Source organism: Sorex araneus, chromosome 3 (genome assembly GCF_027595985.1).
Source record: "Sorex araneus isolate mSorAra2 chromosome 3, mSorAra2.pri, whole genome shotgun sequence".
NCBI lineage: Eukaryota > Metazoa > Chordata > Mammalia > Eulipotyphla > Soricidae > Sorex > Sorex araneus.
In genome coordinates this window covers 238,206,966-238,221,879 of record NC_073304.1, presented here as the reverse complement: position 1 = coordinate 238,221,879, position 14,914 = coordinate 238,206,966, and the positions used below count along the sequence as shown (strand labels likewise).

General features: G+C 66.4%; 1 protein-coding gene across 1 annotated transcript; it reads right to left on the bottom strand.

Moving 5' to 3' along the window:
• Positions 1-2,965: 2,965 nt before the first annotated feature.
• Positions 2,966-7,492, bottom strand: ENPP7 (ectonucleotide pyrophosphatase/phosphodiesterase 7). Its single transcript, XM_004621076.2, has 6 exons — positions 6,368-7,492; positions 5,806-5,951; positions 4,857-5,483; positions 3,874-4,093; positions 3,635-3,731; positions 2,966-3,242 (listed from the first exon to the last, which is right to left on the bottom strand). Exons 1-5 carry the CDS (start codon positions 6,654-6,656, stop codon positions 3,649-3,651), a joined length of 1,365 nt encoding a protein of 454 aa, XP_004621133.2. The 5' UTR covers positions 6,657-7,492; the 3' UTR covers positions 2,966-3,242; positions 3,635-3,648.
• Positions 7,493-14,914: the final 7,422 nt, after the last annotated feature.

The following is a 14,914-nucleotide window of genomic DNA, read 5'->3' as shown; positions in this document are numbered from 1 at the left end:
CTGGTCCTGACAGGACGGGGTCGCCGTGGCCCCAGGGCTGGTTCTTTCACTCGAGGTCTCGTCTCCCCGTGTGGGACGGGCACCCCCGGGAGTCGCAGGCCAGTGGCCGCCTCATGCCCACCCAGCCACTGCAGGGCCGCTGGCTCTCTGGGACAAAGATCGGTAAGCACAAGGGACATGGTTAGGGGCCACCTGCCCCGAACTCTCAGGGGGTAGGTGCAACAGGGGACAGAGTGACACCAAAAGTCAGTGGGACACTGGGGGACAGGGACACCAGGGGACAGTGTGACACCAGGGGACAGGAACACCAAGGGACAATGTGACAGCAGGGAACAGAGTAACACCAGGGAATAGTGTGACACCAGGGGACAGAGTGACACCAGGAGACAGAGTGACACCAGGGCCAGTGTGACACCGGGAGACAGGAACACCAGGGGGCAGTGTGACACCAGGGGACAGAGTGACACCAGGGGGCAGTGTGACACCAGGGGACAGAGTGACACTAGGGGACAGAGTGACACTAGGGGACAGAGTGACACCAGGGGACAGTGTGACACCAGGGGACAGAATGACACTAGGGGGCAATGTGACACCAGGGGACAGAGTGACACCAGGGGGCAGTGTAACACCAGGGGACAGAGTGACACCAGGGGACAGAGTGACACCAGGGGACAGAGTGACACTAGGGGGCAGTGTGAGACCAGGGGACAGAGTGACACCAGGGGGCAGTGTAACACCAGGGGACAGAGTGACACCAGGAGACAGAGTGACACCAGGGGACAGAGTGACACTAGGGGACAGAGTAACACCAGGGGACAGTGTGACACCAGGGGACAGAATGACACTAGGGGGCAATGTGACACCAGGGGGCAGTGTAACACCAGGGGACAGAGTGACACCAGGGGACAGTGACACTAGGGGGCAGTGTGAGACCAGGGGACAGAGTGACACCAGGGGGCAGTGTAACACCAGGGGACAGAGTGACACCAGGGGACAGAGTGACACTAGGGGGCAGTGTGAGACCAGGGGACAGAGTGACACCAGGGGCCAGTGTAACACCAGGGGACAGAGTGACACCAGGGGGCAGTGTGACACCAGGGGACAGAGTGACACTAGGGGGCAGTGTGAGACCAGGGGACAGAGTGACACCAGGGCAGAGTGACACCATGGGACAGAGCATACTTGGGGACAGAGTGACATCAGGGGACAGGGACACCAGGGGACAGTGTGACAGCAGGGGCCAGAGAGCACTTGGGGACAGAGTGGCCCCAGGAGCCCAGCTGCAGTCTGTCCTTGTTCTGATGGCGGCCCTGGCTCATCAGCTGGGGCCAGGGGTTTCCGGGGCCCGGACCAGTGGGACCGAGATGCAGAAGCCCCTGGAGGGGCCTCAGGGCCAGTGTGGGCCCTGAGCGAGGGCTGGGGCCCTGGCCGGGAAGAGCCCAGCGGTCAGCGCTCCCGTGCAGGCGGGCACTGGACAGCGGGCAGGGTCAGGACCTGGCCTGGCCGCCACGGGGCGCTGTCTGGCTCCCCCTGGACCCCACTGCCCGCCAGCCTGACTCCACCCCGCCCCCACACACGGGCGAACTCTCCCGTCCCCGGGTCAGTAGCCGGAGGCCGCTCCTGGCGTGGGGACTGACCCTGGGCTCAGCTTGGACACGCTGGTCCCGTGCCGGAGAGCTGGGCCTGCACCCGCCCTGTGCCCCCCGGGACGCCTCACCCGGGGCCTCGGAGCAGCAGGAGCTGGGGTCGGTGCCCAGGGCCAGGCGGCCGGCAGTCACCGCCGGGTGTGGGGCCTGTGCGGTGTGGCCCCTCCCACCGCCGGCCCGTGGATCCCCACCCGCCACCCGCCCTCCTGCCCCCCGCGGTTCTGACTTCCATTTTCCGCCTCTATTTTTGTCTTCTCCTCTCCCGAGGCTCCCGCTCGCGTGGGGCTTTATTTATAGCTGTCTCCCGGCTCTGTGGCGCCCCCCACAGGGAGCCCGACCGCCCCGCACACGCGCCCGAGGGCCGGGTCACCCCCTGGCTGCCACCCGCCCCCCGCCAGCCGTGCCTGCAGCGCCGGGCAGTGGGCAGCAGCCCGGGGCAGCCCTGGCGTCAGGGGCTGGGCTCCCGATGTTCCACAGAGGCGCTCGCTGCGCTGGCCTGTGGCGTGCAGGGGCCCCGGCTCGCATGGGCTGCGGGGAGACCCCCACCCCATGCGCGGCTCACGGGCAGCAGAGCCCCTGGGGTCGCACCTGTCATGTGGGCAGTGCAGGCATCTGACCTTTGGCCTCAGTCACAACTGCCAGGAGGTTCTGGTTAATTGTGCTTGGTGTGTGTGTGTGCGTGTGCGTGCGTGTGTGCGTGTGTGTGCGTGTGCGTGTGTGCGTGTGCGTGCGTGTGCGTGCGTGCGTGTGTGTGCGTGCGTGCGTGTGTGCGTGTGCGTGTGCGTGCGTGCGTGTGTGTGCGTGTGTGCGTGTGTGTGTGTGTGTGTGTGTGTGGTGCCCAGTGTCTGTACCCAGTATGCTGCATGGAGACAGTCACTCCTGGGAGGTTTTATTTATTTATTTTTTGCCTTTTGTGTCACACCCGGGGATGCGCAGGGGTTACTTCTGGCTCTGCCCTCAGAAATCACTCCCGGTGGTTCTGGGGGGCCATGTGGATGCTGGGGATTGAACCCAGGGCGGCTGCGTGCAAGGCAAGCGCCCTCCCCGCTGTGCTGTCGTTCCGGCCCCGACTCTCCTGGCATTTCTTGGGACCACATGCGGGGATTGATGCCAGGCGTCCCTCCGTGCTCCCTTTGCGTCGTTTTCCCTTTGCTGTGGCTCGGAGCGGGGCCTGGCCAGGCCCAGCTGTGCCCAAGGGCTCCTCCCGGCTCTGTGCCCAGGGGTGGCCCTTCTGTGCTTCCCTCCTGTGGAGCCCCGGGGCGCGGGGATAGGTCCTGGCACATCCTCAACGTTTGCGAAGATCTTCTCACCCATGGCCAGCTGTCCTGGTGGGTGGGGAGTGGGTCTCCCTGGGACCAGCAGGGGACGCTGCTGTCCGAGCCGGGTCTGGTGCCAGATGGGTTCAGGGGGCGGGGCCAGCGCGAGGGGGCGGAGTCAGCGCGCAGGGCGGGGCGTGGTCTGTCCCAGGGGCGGGGCCAACACGCGGAGGTGGGTGCAGGGCGTGGTCAGCACGCAGGGGGCGGGCGGGGCGCCGAGGGCTGGGTGCGGGGAGCCGGGTGCAGGCGCAGGCCCGGCGTGGCTTCCCGGGAGAGGGGCCTGCAGGGACAAAGACATGGGGGTCCAGCGGGGCCGGAGAGAGGGACAGGGCCCCCGATCTGGGTGTAGGGGGTGGAGGACGGGGAAGGTGGTGCTGGGTCCCGAAGCCCGAGTGCCTCCGTGTCCCCTCTGCCCCCATCCCTGCTCCCGGGACCGGAGATGCAACAGGCTACTGCCGAGGGGTTGCTGGGACCCCCAGTCAGGCCCTGACACCGGTGCCGGCATCCAAGGACAAAGACTCTGCCCTGCCCCGCAGATGTGGCCCCTCAGGGACCCCCAGCTCGGGGCTATAGGGGGTGCCCCGGGCTGACCATGTTCCGCAGGGATCTCGGGCATGGGCTGGAGGGTGACACCCCCCCTCGCCCCCCCCCCCCCGCTCCCCAGCCTCTGACCTTGAATGAGGACATCACATGGCCACATGGACCAGGACCAGGGCCACCAGCAGCACGGTCACCAGTGGGGCAGGACCCCTGGGCAGGAGGGCGGACCCTGAGAGAGGGGCGAGCTGTGTCAAGGGGGCGTGGAAGGGGCTTGGCAGACTCAGGACGGAGCAACCCCCGGCCCCCGCCCCCCCACCCCTGCCACGGGCATGTGGATGCAGGAGCCCCAGGACCCTGTGGGCGGGGCTCACCCGAGCGCAGGGTGGGCAGCAGAGTGGACAGGGCTCCGTCGTTGGGCTCGGGCACAATGCCCAGCAGCTTGCACATGAGCTCGTACACGTGGACGCTCTCGAAGGGCTCCACCACCAGGCCCTGCTTGAAGCTGGGCCCCACGGCCCGGAAGATGGTCTTCATGTCCATGACGTCGTTGTGGAAGCCGTGCTCCCCGTTGTTGAACTGCACGTTGACCCTCTGCAGGGAGAGGCCTGTCTCTGCGGGGCCCGGTGCCCCGCCCGCTGCAGGGCACCCGCGGCTCGGAGCCCCCCAGCCTGGGGAGGCCTGGTGGGACCCACCGAGCCCAGAGCAGGGTCTGCTCAAGCTCCTTCCTCAGCGCCGCACCCCGACTTCACACCCCGGCTCTGTGGCCCCACTCTGCACCGTCAGCACTCCGCCTTGCACCCAGCTCTGCACCCCAACTCTACACCCTGACTCTGCACGCTCAGCACCCAACTCCACCCAACTCTGCACGCTCAGCACCCAGCTCTGCACCCAACTCTACACCCTGACTCTGCACGCTCAGCACCCAACTCTACCCAACTCTGCACGCTCAGCACCCAGCTCTGCACCCAACTCTGCACCCAACTCCTTACCCCAGCTCTGCACCCAACTCCTTACCCCAGGTCTGCACCCAACTCCTTACCCCAGCTCTGCACCCAAACTCTGCGCCCAATTCTGCACCCAACTCTGTACCTCAACTCTGCCCCCTGCCCCCTCAGCACTGGTCTCTGCTGACTGAGCCCTCACACCACCTCCTGGTCCCGCGGAGTGCTGGCCCTCCCCCACCTCTCCCTGCACAAGCTCACCCATGCGTCCCACATGCACACAAAAGCAGCCCTGCACACAGCATATGCACATGCGAGCCGGCACACATGCACACGTGCACGCACGTCCCCGTGCTGACGCCCCTCCCTTGGGGGGCTGGCCCGAGCCGGGGGTGCCGCAGACAGCCCCTCACCCCGTGGATGACGTAGCCGGGGTCGCTGTACATCAGCAGGGGCGTGACCCGCGGGTGGCCGGCGTAGTGCAGCTCCTTGGGGAACGCCTCCTTCTTGTAGACGTGGAGTCTGGGGTGGGCGTTCTTGAGGGCCTCGTACACCGCGTCCAGCTTCCCCTCCTTGGGGTACAGCATCCCGTTGGGCCCGTAGTCCACCAGCTCGAAGTAGATATCCTGGAAGCTGAAGTTGGCGATCTTGTGCAGCTCCACCAGGTCGGGCGCCGTCTTGTTGACGGTGTTCATGCCGTGGTCGGACGTGATGATGAGGTTCAGGCTGTGCTCCAGGCCCTCCTGCCGGATCCGGTCGCGCAGGTAGCCCACCGTGCGGTCCACCTGCTCCACCATCCTCTTCCTCTCCTCAGAGTCGGGCCCGAACTTATGGCCGGTGGAGTCGGGCTCCCCGTAGTAGAGCGTGACGAGGTCCAGGCCGTCGCGCGTGAACCAGCCCAGCACCGTGTCGATGTTGGCCCGCCACTCCTGCTCGTCCTTGTAGTTGTGCAGGGCGCCCTCCCGGCGGCTCTGCGTCACCGCCTCGCCCTGGTAGGTCACGTTCCCGCCCGGGAAGAAGAAGGAGCCGGTCTTCAGGCCCTGCGGGGAGGGACTCGGTCAGGCCTCCTGGCCGCAGCCTCGCCCCGACCTGGGCCGGGACGGCACTGCCAGCACCGCCCCCCTCCTGCCGGCAGCCCCCCAGGGCTTGTGCCCACCGCCGGCCTCCTGCCGTCCCCCTGGCCACGGGTCTGCAGGAACCAACGGCAGGACCCCGGGGAAGCCCGTGCTTGTCTGTCCACTGGCTGCCCGCCCAGCGCCCAGCCCGGCTCTGGCAGGGCCGCCCCGCGGGACGGGGCACTCTGCGGCTGACCCGCTCTCAGGAGCCCACGCGACCCTCCGCCCAGACCACCCTGGCCCGCACCTGTCTCTGGGCGGTGATCCAGATGGGCACGCTGCCGTTGTCCCACCAGCTGGTCTTGGTGAGCGTTGGGTGGTAGGGCAGCTTGACCCGGCTGCTCAGGTTGTAGAACATGTTGTGGACCACGCCGTGGTTCTCGATATACTTGCCTGGGGGAGGGGCGCTGAGCCAGGCTGGGGGCACCGCGGGGCGCCCTGCCCCCACGTGGCTCCTGGGGGCCTGGCCTTGGGGAGGGCACGGACACCCCCTCGGTCCCCACCAGAGCCTGGCACGAGGCGCTGTCTGGGGGTGGGGTCTCTGCTCGCCCCGGGGGCACGGTCCGGCCGCGGAGAAAGCCCGAGGGAGCCCGAGGCTGGCCCCCCGCCCCCCACCCACCGCCCAGCCCAGCACTCCCAGCCGGGCCCCAGGCCCCCAAAGCAGCCTCTGCTTGCTTGTGTTGGGTTTGGGGCTGCTCCCGGCCGTGCCCAGGGGGCCAGAGGGGGTGTCGGGGACGGAACCGGGGCCCTTCCCCCCACTCGGCGAGAGCCCGGGGTCCCCAGCCCCCTCCCCTGCCGCCGCGGCTCACCGGTGACCAGGGTGAAGTGGCAGGGGCTGGTCAGGGTGACGAAGGCGGGCGTCATGTGGCGGGCCTTCACGCCGTCCCTCGCCATGGCATCCAGGTTGGGCGTGTCCACGTCCTGGTCGTAGTCCCAGCGGAAGCCGTCGAAGGACACGAGCAGCAGCTTGTGCCGGGGGCTGCGCTCCCTGGCGGGCGCCGTGGGCACCGCGGGCCCGGGGGCAGGGAGGGCGGTCAGCAGCAGCCCCAGGAGGGCAGCCCTGGCCGTCATGACGGCTCCGCGGGTGCAAAGTCTCATGCTCCCGGGGTGCCCTGCTCCTGCACCCACTCCCGGCCGCCCACTTATATCTGCGGCGCCAGCCGGGCCGGCCACCCCGCCCTTGGGCACGTGCGTCCCTGGGGGAGGGGACAGCCCGGTCCCTCCCCTCGCTCTAGCGGGCCTGGGCAGGGGCTGTTGTGGGCCCTGGGTCCAGGAGTCTTGTCTGTGGGGACCCCGGGGCACCCCAGCTCCTCTCCCTGGGGCCCCTCACAAAGGAGGGAGTGGGGAGGGGGTGCCACGGGTGGGCTACAGGAAGCTGAGGCTCCTGTGAGCGTGTCCACATCAGAATGTCCTGGAGTCAAGAGGCCAGCGAATGTGTCTGATGGGGGAGACTGTCGTGTCTGATGGCGGGGGCTGTTGTGTCTGATGGGGAGGCTGTCGTGTCAGGGGGCACTGGCAGATCCGAATGGGGATGACGGTGGAGGGTGGGTGGACACGGGGGAAATCCTGTCAGGGTCACATGATCTCGGTCACTCCTGCCACCAGTGCCCACATGTTCCATGTGGGGGTGGATCCCTGCAGCCCCCCGCCCTCACCAGCGGCCTCCTTGGCCGGCTGGCCACAGTTTCTGTGACGTGGGTCCTGGTTCCCGGGGAGGGCCCCTGACTGTCATGCATCTGGACGGCGGGGGACAGGCCCCCTGCAGGGATGGGGGTGCAGGGCGCCCAGGAGGGTCAGGAGCGGGTGGGCAGGAAGACGTCCAGGTAAGGGCCGCCTGCAGGTGACGGGGTGCTGGCCACCGGCCTGGCGGGTGCGTGGCCCGGCTGGGCAGGGGCCGCGGTGGAGGACTGAGGGGTTTTGTCTTCCATTGCCTGTTCTCCCCCTGCTCCGTGGGGAAAGATGGCTGCCAGGAGTAAAGACTTCATTTCCCAGCATGCTGTGCGGTAGGGGCAGGCCACGTGATGTGCCACCGTCACCAATAGGGGCGAGAGAAGCAGGTCACGTGACACACGGCCGCCTTCCAGGGCCTCTGCCTAGGTCCTCACGCCTTGAACTCTGAGGCTGCCCGGGACCCCAGGGCCGAGTGGGCAGTGTGGCCGGGCCAGCCCTGGACGCCGGCCCCCGGGCTGCGGGCCGACGGGGGTGGCGGGGGCCCAGGCCCGAGGGTCGGGGCGCGGGTCCGCCCATTCCCGGCGGAGCCCGGCGGACACGCAGTGGACACGCGTGTTCGGACAGCCCGCGTGTTCGGACCCCCCGTTCGGTGCGCGCGCCCCTCTCCGCACCCTCTGCCTGCCCCGTGCGGCGGCGTGCCCTGTCCGAGCCCGGGCAGGCCCTCCCCAACAGTGGGGAAACTGAGGCAGTCAGTGGCCCTTGGGCGCGTGGGGCTCCAGAACCGGCCCTTGGGCCCTGTCGGGGCACCTGCGGCGCCTGTGCCTTGGCTCTGGGGAAGGACACGGATGGCGGGTGGGCCTCGCCCCCCTCTGCCACTGCGTGGGGGCTGCGGGGTGACGGGCGGCCGCTCTCAGCCAGGCGAGTTGCTGGCCCTGGCGGTCACTGCGGACAGAGTTGGGGCCGGCCCTGCGGGCTTTACTGGAATTGCTCTGGGGCTGGGGACACGCGGAGGGGGCGCTGGGCCCGTGCCGTTCCCCTCCCCTGGCCCCGTGCGGGGGCGGCTCTGGTGGAGCCGCGGAACCGTCCGGAGTGCAGGGCCACGTCTGTCACGGCCGCCCCCTCCGCTCCGCCTGGTGGCCGTGGGTCATCACGGCCTCGGCGCCCTGGGAGTGCGTCGCTGCGTTCCCAGCACCTGGGCCTGTGGCGGGCCAGGGAGGGCGGCGGGGGTCTCATGTCCCGTGGGGGCAGCCAGGTGGAACGGGCGGCGTGGTACCCAGCCCTGCGGGGGAGGACGGACTTAGGGCACGTGGCCCAGTGTCTGGTTTCCGGCCCGCAGACCCTCTTGAGGAGAGAAAGGGCGCTGGCCTCGGCGCGGCTGGGCCCCGGCACCCCGTATGGCTCCCCAGGCCCATCAGGAGTGATCCCTGAGCACTGTGCCAGGAGTCAACCTTCACTCCCCGTGTGGCCCCCAACGAAAACAAAACCGAAGCAGTTTCCCTGCCATCGCAGGCTGAGTGGCAGTGTCCAGGCAGCGGCCCTCGCAGGGTGGCCCTTGGTGGCACCTCCCCAGCCCCAGTGGGCCAGGGCACGGTGATCGCCGAGTCAGCATCTGCCCAGCGCTTGACCGAACTCTCCCCCTCCTTTATCTGCTCTTCCCGTCCTGATAGCCCGCACCTGCCTGTCCGGGCGTGTCCCTGGCCACCTGCCTGCCACGCCCAAGGCCTTTCCCGGCTCCTCCTGCCTGCTGGTGTCTGCCCGGGGCTCGGGCCTGGTCCGGGTCCCCCATCCCAGCGTGGACAGCTGCCCCCGTGGGCCGCCCACACCCCTGTCCCCTCTGCTGTCCCCGCCGGTGGGGGCCGCGTGGTTGGGGCCTACTGAGGGGCTGGCCGTGGCCCGGTGGGGAGTAGAGTGTCCGTGAGGACATAGCGACAGACTACCTGGGCCAGGTGTGTGCACACATGAGTGTCCGTGAGTCTGCGATCATGTGTGTGCGTGTGCATTGGGTGTATTCTATGTGTGACGTGCATGTATATATTCTGTAGGCGCATGTGTGCACACGGTGTGCATGGGTGACCACACATGTGACCGTAGGTTGTGTGCCATGCGTCTGTGTGTGTGCATTTGATGTGCTCACGTGTGCCTGTGTGCATGTTCTGTGTGCATGCGTGTGTGACCCACCCCAGCCTGCAGTGGCTCTGGGGTGTCCCCTCAAGCCTGGGGCGGGTGGGGGCACAGGCTGTGTGTCTGTAGGACAGACCAGGGGGGTGGCCGTGGCCGAGACGGGTGGCCAGGGGGCAGGGTTGTGACCCCAGGTCAGCACCTGGAGGCCGAGACCCGCAGCGCTGACTCTGGCGGCCTGTGGGGTAACCATCCGCCACGGAACACGGACGGCCACGGAGGGTGGGTGTTGGGTTCCAGACCTGGCACCCACGCCCCTCCCCCACTCCCAGAGCTGGTGCAGAAGGGTGGGGGTCACTGATCTCATGGCGGCGGGGGGCTTGCTGGTCAGGGAGCAGGTGTGTGTGTGTGTGTGTGTGTATGTGTGCGCGCGCACTGTGTGGGGGTGTCTGTGTATGTGTGGTCTATGTGTGTGTGCTGTGTGTGTGTGTGCGTGGGCTGTGTGGGGGCGTATGTGTATGTGTGGTCTATGTGTGCTGTGTGTGTGTGTGTGCGCGCGCGCGCACTGTGTGGGGGTGTATGTGTATGTGTGGTCTATGTGTGTGTGTGTGTGTGTGCTGTGTGTGTGTGCGCGCGCTGTGTGGGGGCGTATGTGTATGTGTGGTCTATGTGTGTGTGTGTGTGTGTGTGTGTGCGCGCGCGCACACTGTGTGGGGGTGTATGTGTATGTGTGGTCTATGTGTGCTGTGTGTGTGGGGTGCAGACCCCAGGGGCCTCCCGTGGAGGGCACTGCCAGCCCCTTCGAGCGGGGCCCGTGCTGGGCCGTTGGGGGTGCAGGAGGCCTGGACAGACACGGGGGCTGTGGCCAGAGGGAAAGCCCAGTGGGCAGGGCACTCGCCTTGCGTGCAGCGGGCCTGGGCTCAGCGCTCAGCACCCCACTTGGTCCCTGAGCACCGCCAGGCGTGATTCTTGAGCACAGGGCCAGGAGTGAACCATGAGCACTGTCAGGTGTGACCCCCCATAGAAACGCAGGGGCCTGGGGGGCCCCTGGGGGGTCCAGGGGTGGCCCGTCACGGCCTTCCTTGGCCTCGCCCCTGCAGCTCTGCCCCCACCTGCCCTGGCCTGTCCCCAGCCCCCACGGCCCACGTGGACCCCGGAGGCCCCTCCCAGGGCGGGTTCCAGGCCCTGAGGGTCCCCGGCTTGGGCGCCCGTGGGACAGTGTGGCGCGGCCGCCACTGGCCCGAGGACGCTGGCCCCTTGGTGTGGGCCGGCCCGGCCGGCTGGGCCCATGAGGCGCTGCCTGTGTCCCGGGCGAACCAGGCGCGGGCTGGGCCGTGCGGAGATGTCCCGGGTGCTTATCGCCGCCCGTGTCCTTGGATGTCTTGGAGCCAGTTTACAGCCGCAGGGGCTGATAATGGGGGCGGGGGTCAATGGGGGACCTTCGACCCATGGGGGGTCGGCATGGCCGCTCCTCCCAGCCCCTCCCGGGTGGGGACGGGGTCAGCCAGGACAGGAAAGGCCTTAGGTCTGCCCCTGCACCCACACAGGGAGCCTGCGCCCAGCACCCGGTCGCAGGCCAGAGCGGGGGGCGCGGAGGGGACAGCAGACCCCCTACCCAGGGAGCTCTGGGCGGTGGGGAGGGCCCCCACCCCCACTGGACACGAGCTCAGGGCTAGGGCCAGCAGGAACTGGGGTGCACACGGGGACCCTGGTGTGACACTTGGCCCGAGGCCGTGAGGACTCGGGGTGTGGGGGCCCTGCGGGCTGGGGGGGCTGAGCAGCCCCCCTCGGGGCAGCTGTTGGGGTTCCCGAGCAGGCGAGAGTTGCTGTATCGGAGGCCCGTGTCCGAGATGTCCGTATGGAGACACCCCGTGTCCGAGATGTCCGTATGGAGACACCCCGTGTCCGAGATGTCCGTATGGAGACACCCCGTGTCAGAGATGTCCGTATGGAGACACCCCGTGTCAGAACTTCCCGTATCAGAGACGCCGTGTCCATGACATCCCGTATCAGAGACGCCTCGTGCCTTCCAGATAAGGCCTGAGCACGCCCCACTGCAGCCCCGCCTGCTGGTCCTCTCCCTGGCACAGCCGCCCGGGGAATCCCTATGGGCATCCCCGGGCCTTGGTGCTCACAGGGGTTAGTGGGGGGGGGCTGCGGCCCGGGGCTGAGTGCGCCTGCCCCGCCGGCCCCAGGGGTCTCCGCACCCCTGCCGCCCGCCTCACCTCCAGGCCGTCCTTGCTCCTGGGCCCCGGGCCCCGAGAGGATGAGGTGCGGCCGGGGCGGGGCGGGGGCCCTCACAGGGGCCTCTTCCTGCTGGCCTCACTCCTGGAGGGTTTCCCTGCCGGGGTTGGGCCACACCTGCTGTGCTCAGGGCTTGGGGCACGGCCAGGCGCCACAGATGAGCTGGGTCAGCCCGTGGTCTGCCCCGCTGTGTAAAACACAAAAATAAAAAGAAACGGCGCGGGAGAGGGAAGAGATACCTCACCGCACCAAGCCAGGCACAGGGCCTAGGGCAGCAGCTGTCTCTCCCGCCACCCGAGTTCGGTAGCCTCCAGCCGCTTCCCCCACCCCGGGGAGGTTGATGGCGAAGATGTGGCAGGCGAAGGAAGGAACGGAGCCAAGATGGTTGGTCTCACTTGCAGTTTATTCCAATCTTCCCTCTAAACACTCTCCTCTGGAACTCTCCCCCTGCCCCCTCATACAGCTACCTTAAATCTCCCCGTCCCCCAGCAGCCTGGGGCTTATCTAAAGGTGTGGTTACAATCCATAGGGGGTATAGTTCTATCTCTTAGGGGAATGCCTTCACTAGGACAGAATCTCTCTTTCAGCAGGAAGACCCACCCAAGGGCAGAGTCCCATGAATGTGTTTCTCTTCTCCTCAGCCAGCAAACATATAAGAATTCATAATATTAATCATTTTGTATGGACACAATAAGAGATGCATTATAGCTTATAGAATTGCTCTCCTGGGGCCATCTCAATCTCAGACTACAGTGCTCAGGCCAGATCAGTCTTTCCTATCCCTGGCAGGGTCCCAGTCTCATAATTACTATTGGATCATGACAGCATTTGTCTATGATCAAGCTCTTAACTTGTAGTTAAGAATTAGGCACTTTGGCCAGGCCCATCTCGATGCCAGGGTAGCACATAACTCACCGCTTGCCCTGGATCCTTCCTGTCCCACGTCGGGGACCCTACTTTGGGGTGCTAGGAACTGAGGGCAACTGAGGCTTAAGTGGAGAAAGCAGATGCCCAGAAGGGAATAATATTCGAGGCCAATTAAGTCTTAAGTTATAAAAACATAATATTGTCTTCTTGTGTCTATACAAAAAAGACATAGCTTTAAAGTAAATTATTCAAAAGGCATAAAGAGGAGAGAAAGGCAATGTTATAATATTCAGTGTCCTAGGAAGTTCTGACCTTACCAATTAACAGAGTTTGATTAAGGGAAGAGCAGATAAACTGGTAGAAATGGTTACAGATAAACAAAGGAATGGGAGTGACTTGGGAGCACTTTGATGGGTGTGACTGATAAACCTAAGCTCCTAGTGGCAAGGGGGAAAGGACAAACCAATGATATCCAACACCCCGCGACCTTGGTCTCGTTTATTTTCCCTTCTCCGCCCGCTTGCCTGTGCTCTGCTTCCACTGTGCTGGGCCTCTGCCGTCCATCTGGGGGTGTCCCTTCCTCTGCCGTCCGTCTGGAGGGTTTGCCCCTGCCTCTGCCGTCTGTCTGGAGGGTGTCCCTGCCTCTGCCGTCCGTCTGGAGGGTGTCCCTGCCTCTGCCGTCTGTCTATAGGTTTTTCCAGCCTCTGCCGTCCATCTGGAGGGTGTCCCTGCCTCTGCCCTCTGTCTGTAGGGTTTGCCCCTACCTCTGCCGTCTGTCTGTAGGTTTGCCCCTGCCTCTGCCGTCTGTCTGTAGGTTTGCCCCAGCCTCTGCCGTCTGTCTGTAGGTTTTTCCCAGCCTCTGCCGTCTGTCTGTAGGTTTACCCCTGCCTCTGCCGTCTGTCTGTAGGGTTTGTTCCTGCTTTGTTTAAGGGTTTGCACCTGAGTCAGAAGGGGTCTCTCTGGCTGCTCACCTGGGCCAGTGGGGGGCTCATGGAGTCTCTTCTGGGGGGCTCACTTCCTTTCCCACTTGCCGAGCGCCTAGGCTGGGCCCCACCAGCTGACAGTCCTGGGATTTCACTTGAAATTCCAGAAGGGACCCAGCGCCACAGACCTGTGTAGTCCCAGAGCCGCCCGCCAGGTGGCGCTGTGCAGCCAGGGACCCGCAGGCCTGGGGCCGCGCAGCCGGGAGGTTCCGGCCCCCCTCCCGCCCCCCCCCCCCCAGCCTGGCTTCTGTGCCCTCGTGTCTGAGGTGGGCTCGGTTCTGCCCGCCCGGAAGCTCGTCCCAGCAAGGGCCCTTCTGCTCTCTTGCTCGGGAAACCGAGGGCCCCGGCAGAGGGACACGGGGGTGTCTCGCTTGGTCACCCCAACGTCCCCTCAGCTGCTGCCTAACCCCCGCGGGGCCGCCATGGGCTGCACCCCCAGGCCTGGAAACTCCCTGGCGTTTCCTTCTGCGCCAGAGGCCGTGAGTTTGGGACCCGCCAGGACGGTGAAAACGCAGACGAGGGAGGGGGTGGGGGGTCCCTGCCCCCCCACGGCTCCCTGTCGTGCCCTCCGGCCTGGCCTCGCGTTCCTGCCCAGCCTTGATGCCCCGCCTGCAGGCCCTGTTGACCGAGATTGCCATGGGGGCCCCCATGGAAGGGGGTGAGGGTGAGGGGGGTGTTCGGGGGTTCCCAGGGGGAGGCAGGAGTTCTGGGTGGTGGTGCTCCTGGCCCTGAGCTGAGCACTTCACCTGGAGCATTTTTTTTTCTTTTTGGGTCACACCCAGCAATGCACAGGGGTCACTCCTGGCAATGCTCAGGGGTCACTCCTGGCTCATGCACTCAGGAATCACCCCTGGTGGTGCTCAGGGGACCATATGGGATGCTAGGATTCGAACCCGGGTCAACTGTGTGCAAGGCAAACGCCCTTCCCGCTGTGCTATTGCTCCAGCCCGTACACCTGGAGCATTTCAATGGCACCCCTGCCTGTGCCCTCCGGGATGCTGGCTGTAGGGGTCTGGGGGCCGCCCCGCCCCCTGCTGTGTAGGCTTGGCTGCCCTCCCCTAGCTGAGCCTTGAACAGCAGCTCCCCCTGCTTTTTGGGCCTGGGGGTCATGCAGGCCCTCTGGAGACTAAGCCGCAGGGCTGTCCACTGCGAGAGGATGGACGCTGTCCCCGGGGTGCGGGCGCGTCACCCGGGAGCCCGCAGAGGGGGTGAGAGGCGGGAACCCCGGGCGAGGCGGGTCGTGGCGCCTCTCGCCCCCCCAGCCGGGAGACCCGACAGCTGGCTGGCGCCCGCCCAGACCGAGCGGTGTGGGGGAGCCCGCGCCCCCCAGCCACGGCCTCCCGTTACCCGCCGCACCGGCTCGACAGCCCGTCTCCGCCCTGAGCCCAGTCATTAGACTAATTAGTGGCTAATCAATGTTTAATTAAAACCTCAGCCGTTCATTACAGGAAGCGCCCGGCAGCTCGGGAGAAA

Excerpts from the sequence above, each read along its gene's own strand:
- ENPP7 (XM_004621076.2), bottom strand. The coding sequence starts at position 6,656 with ATGAGACTTTGCACCCGCGGAGCCGTCATGACGGCCAGGGCTGCCCTC. Across the intron at positions 5,484-5,805 it reads GGATCACCGCCCAGAGACAG|GGCCTGAAGACCGGCTCCTT; the intron begins GTGCGGGCCAGG and ends CCCTCCCCGCAG. Across the intron at positions 4,094-4,856 it reads CCGGCTACGTCATCCACGGG|AGGGTCAACGTGCAGTTCAA; the intron begins GTGAGGGGCTGT and ends CTCTCCCTGCAG.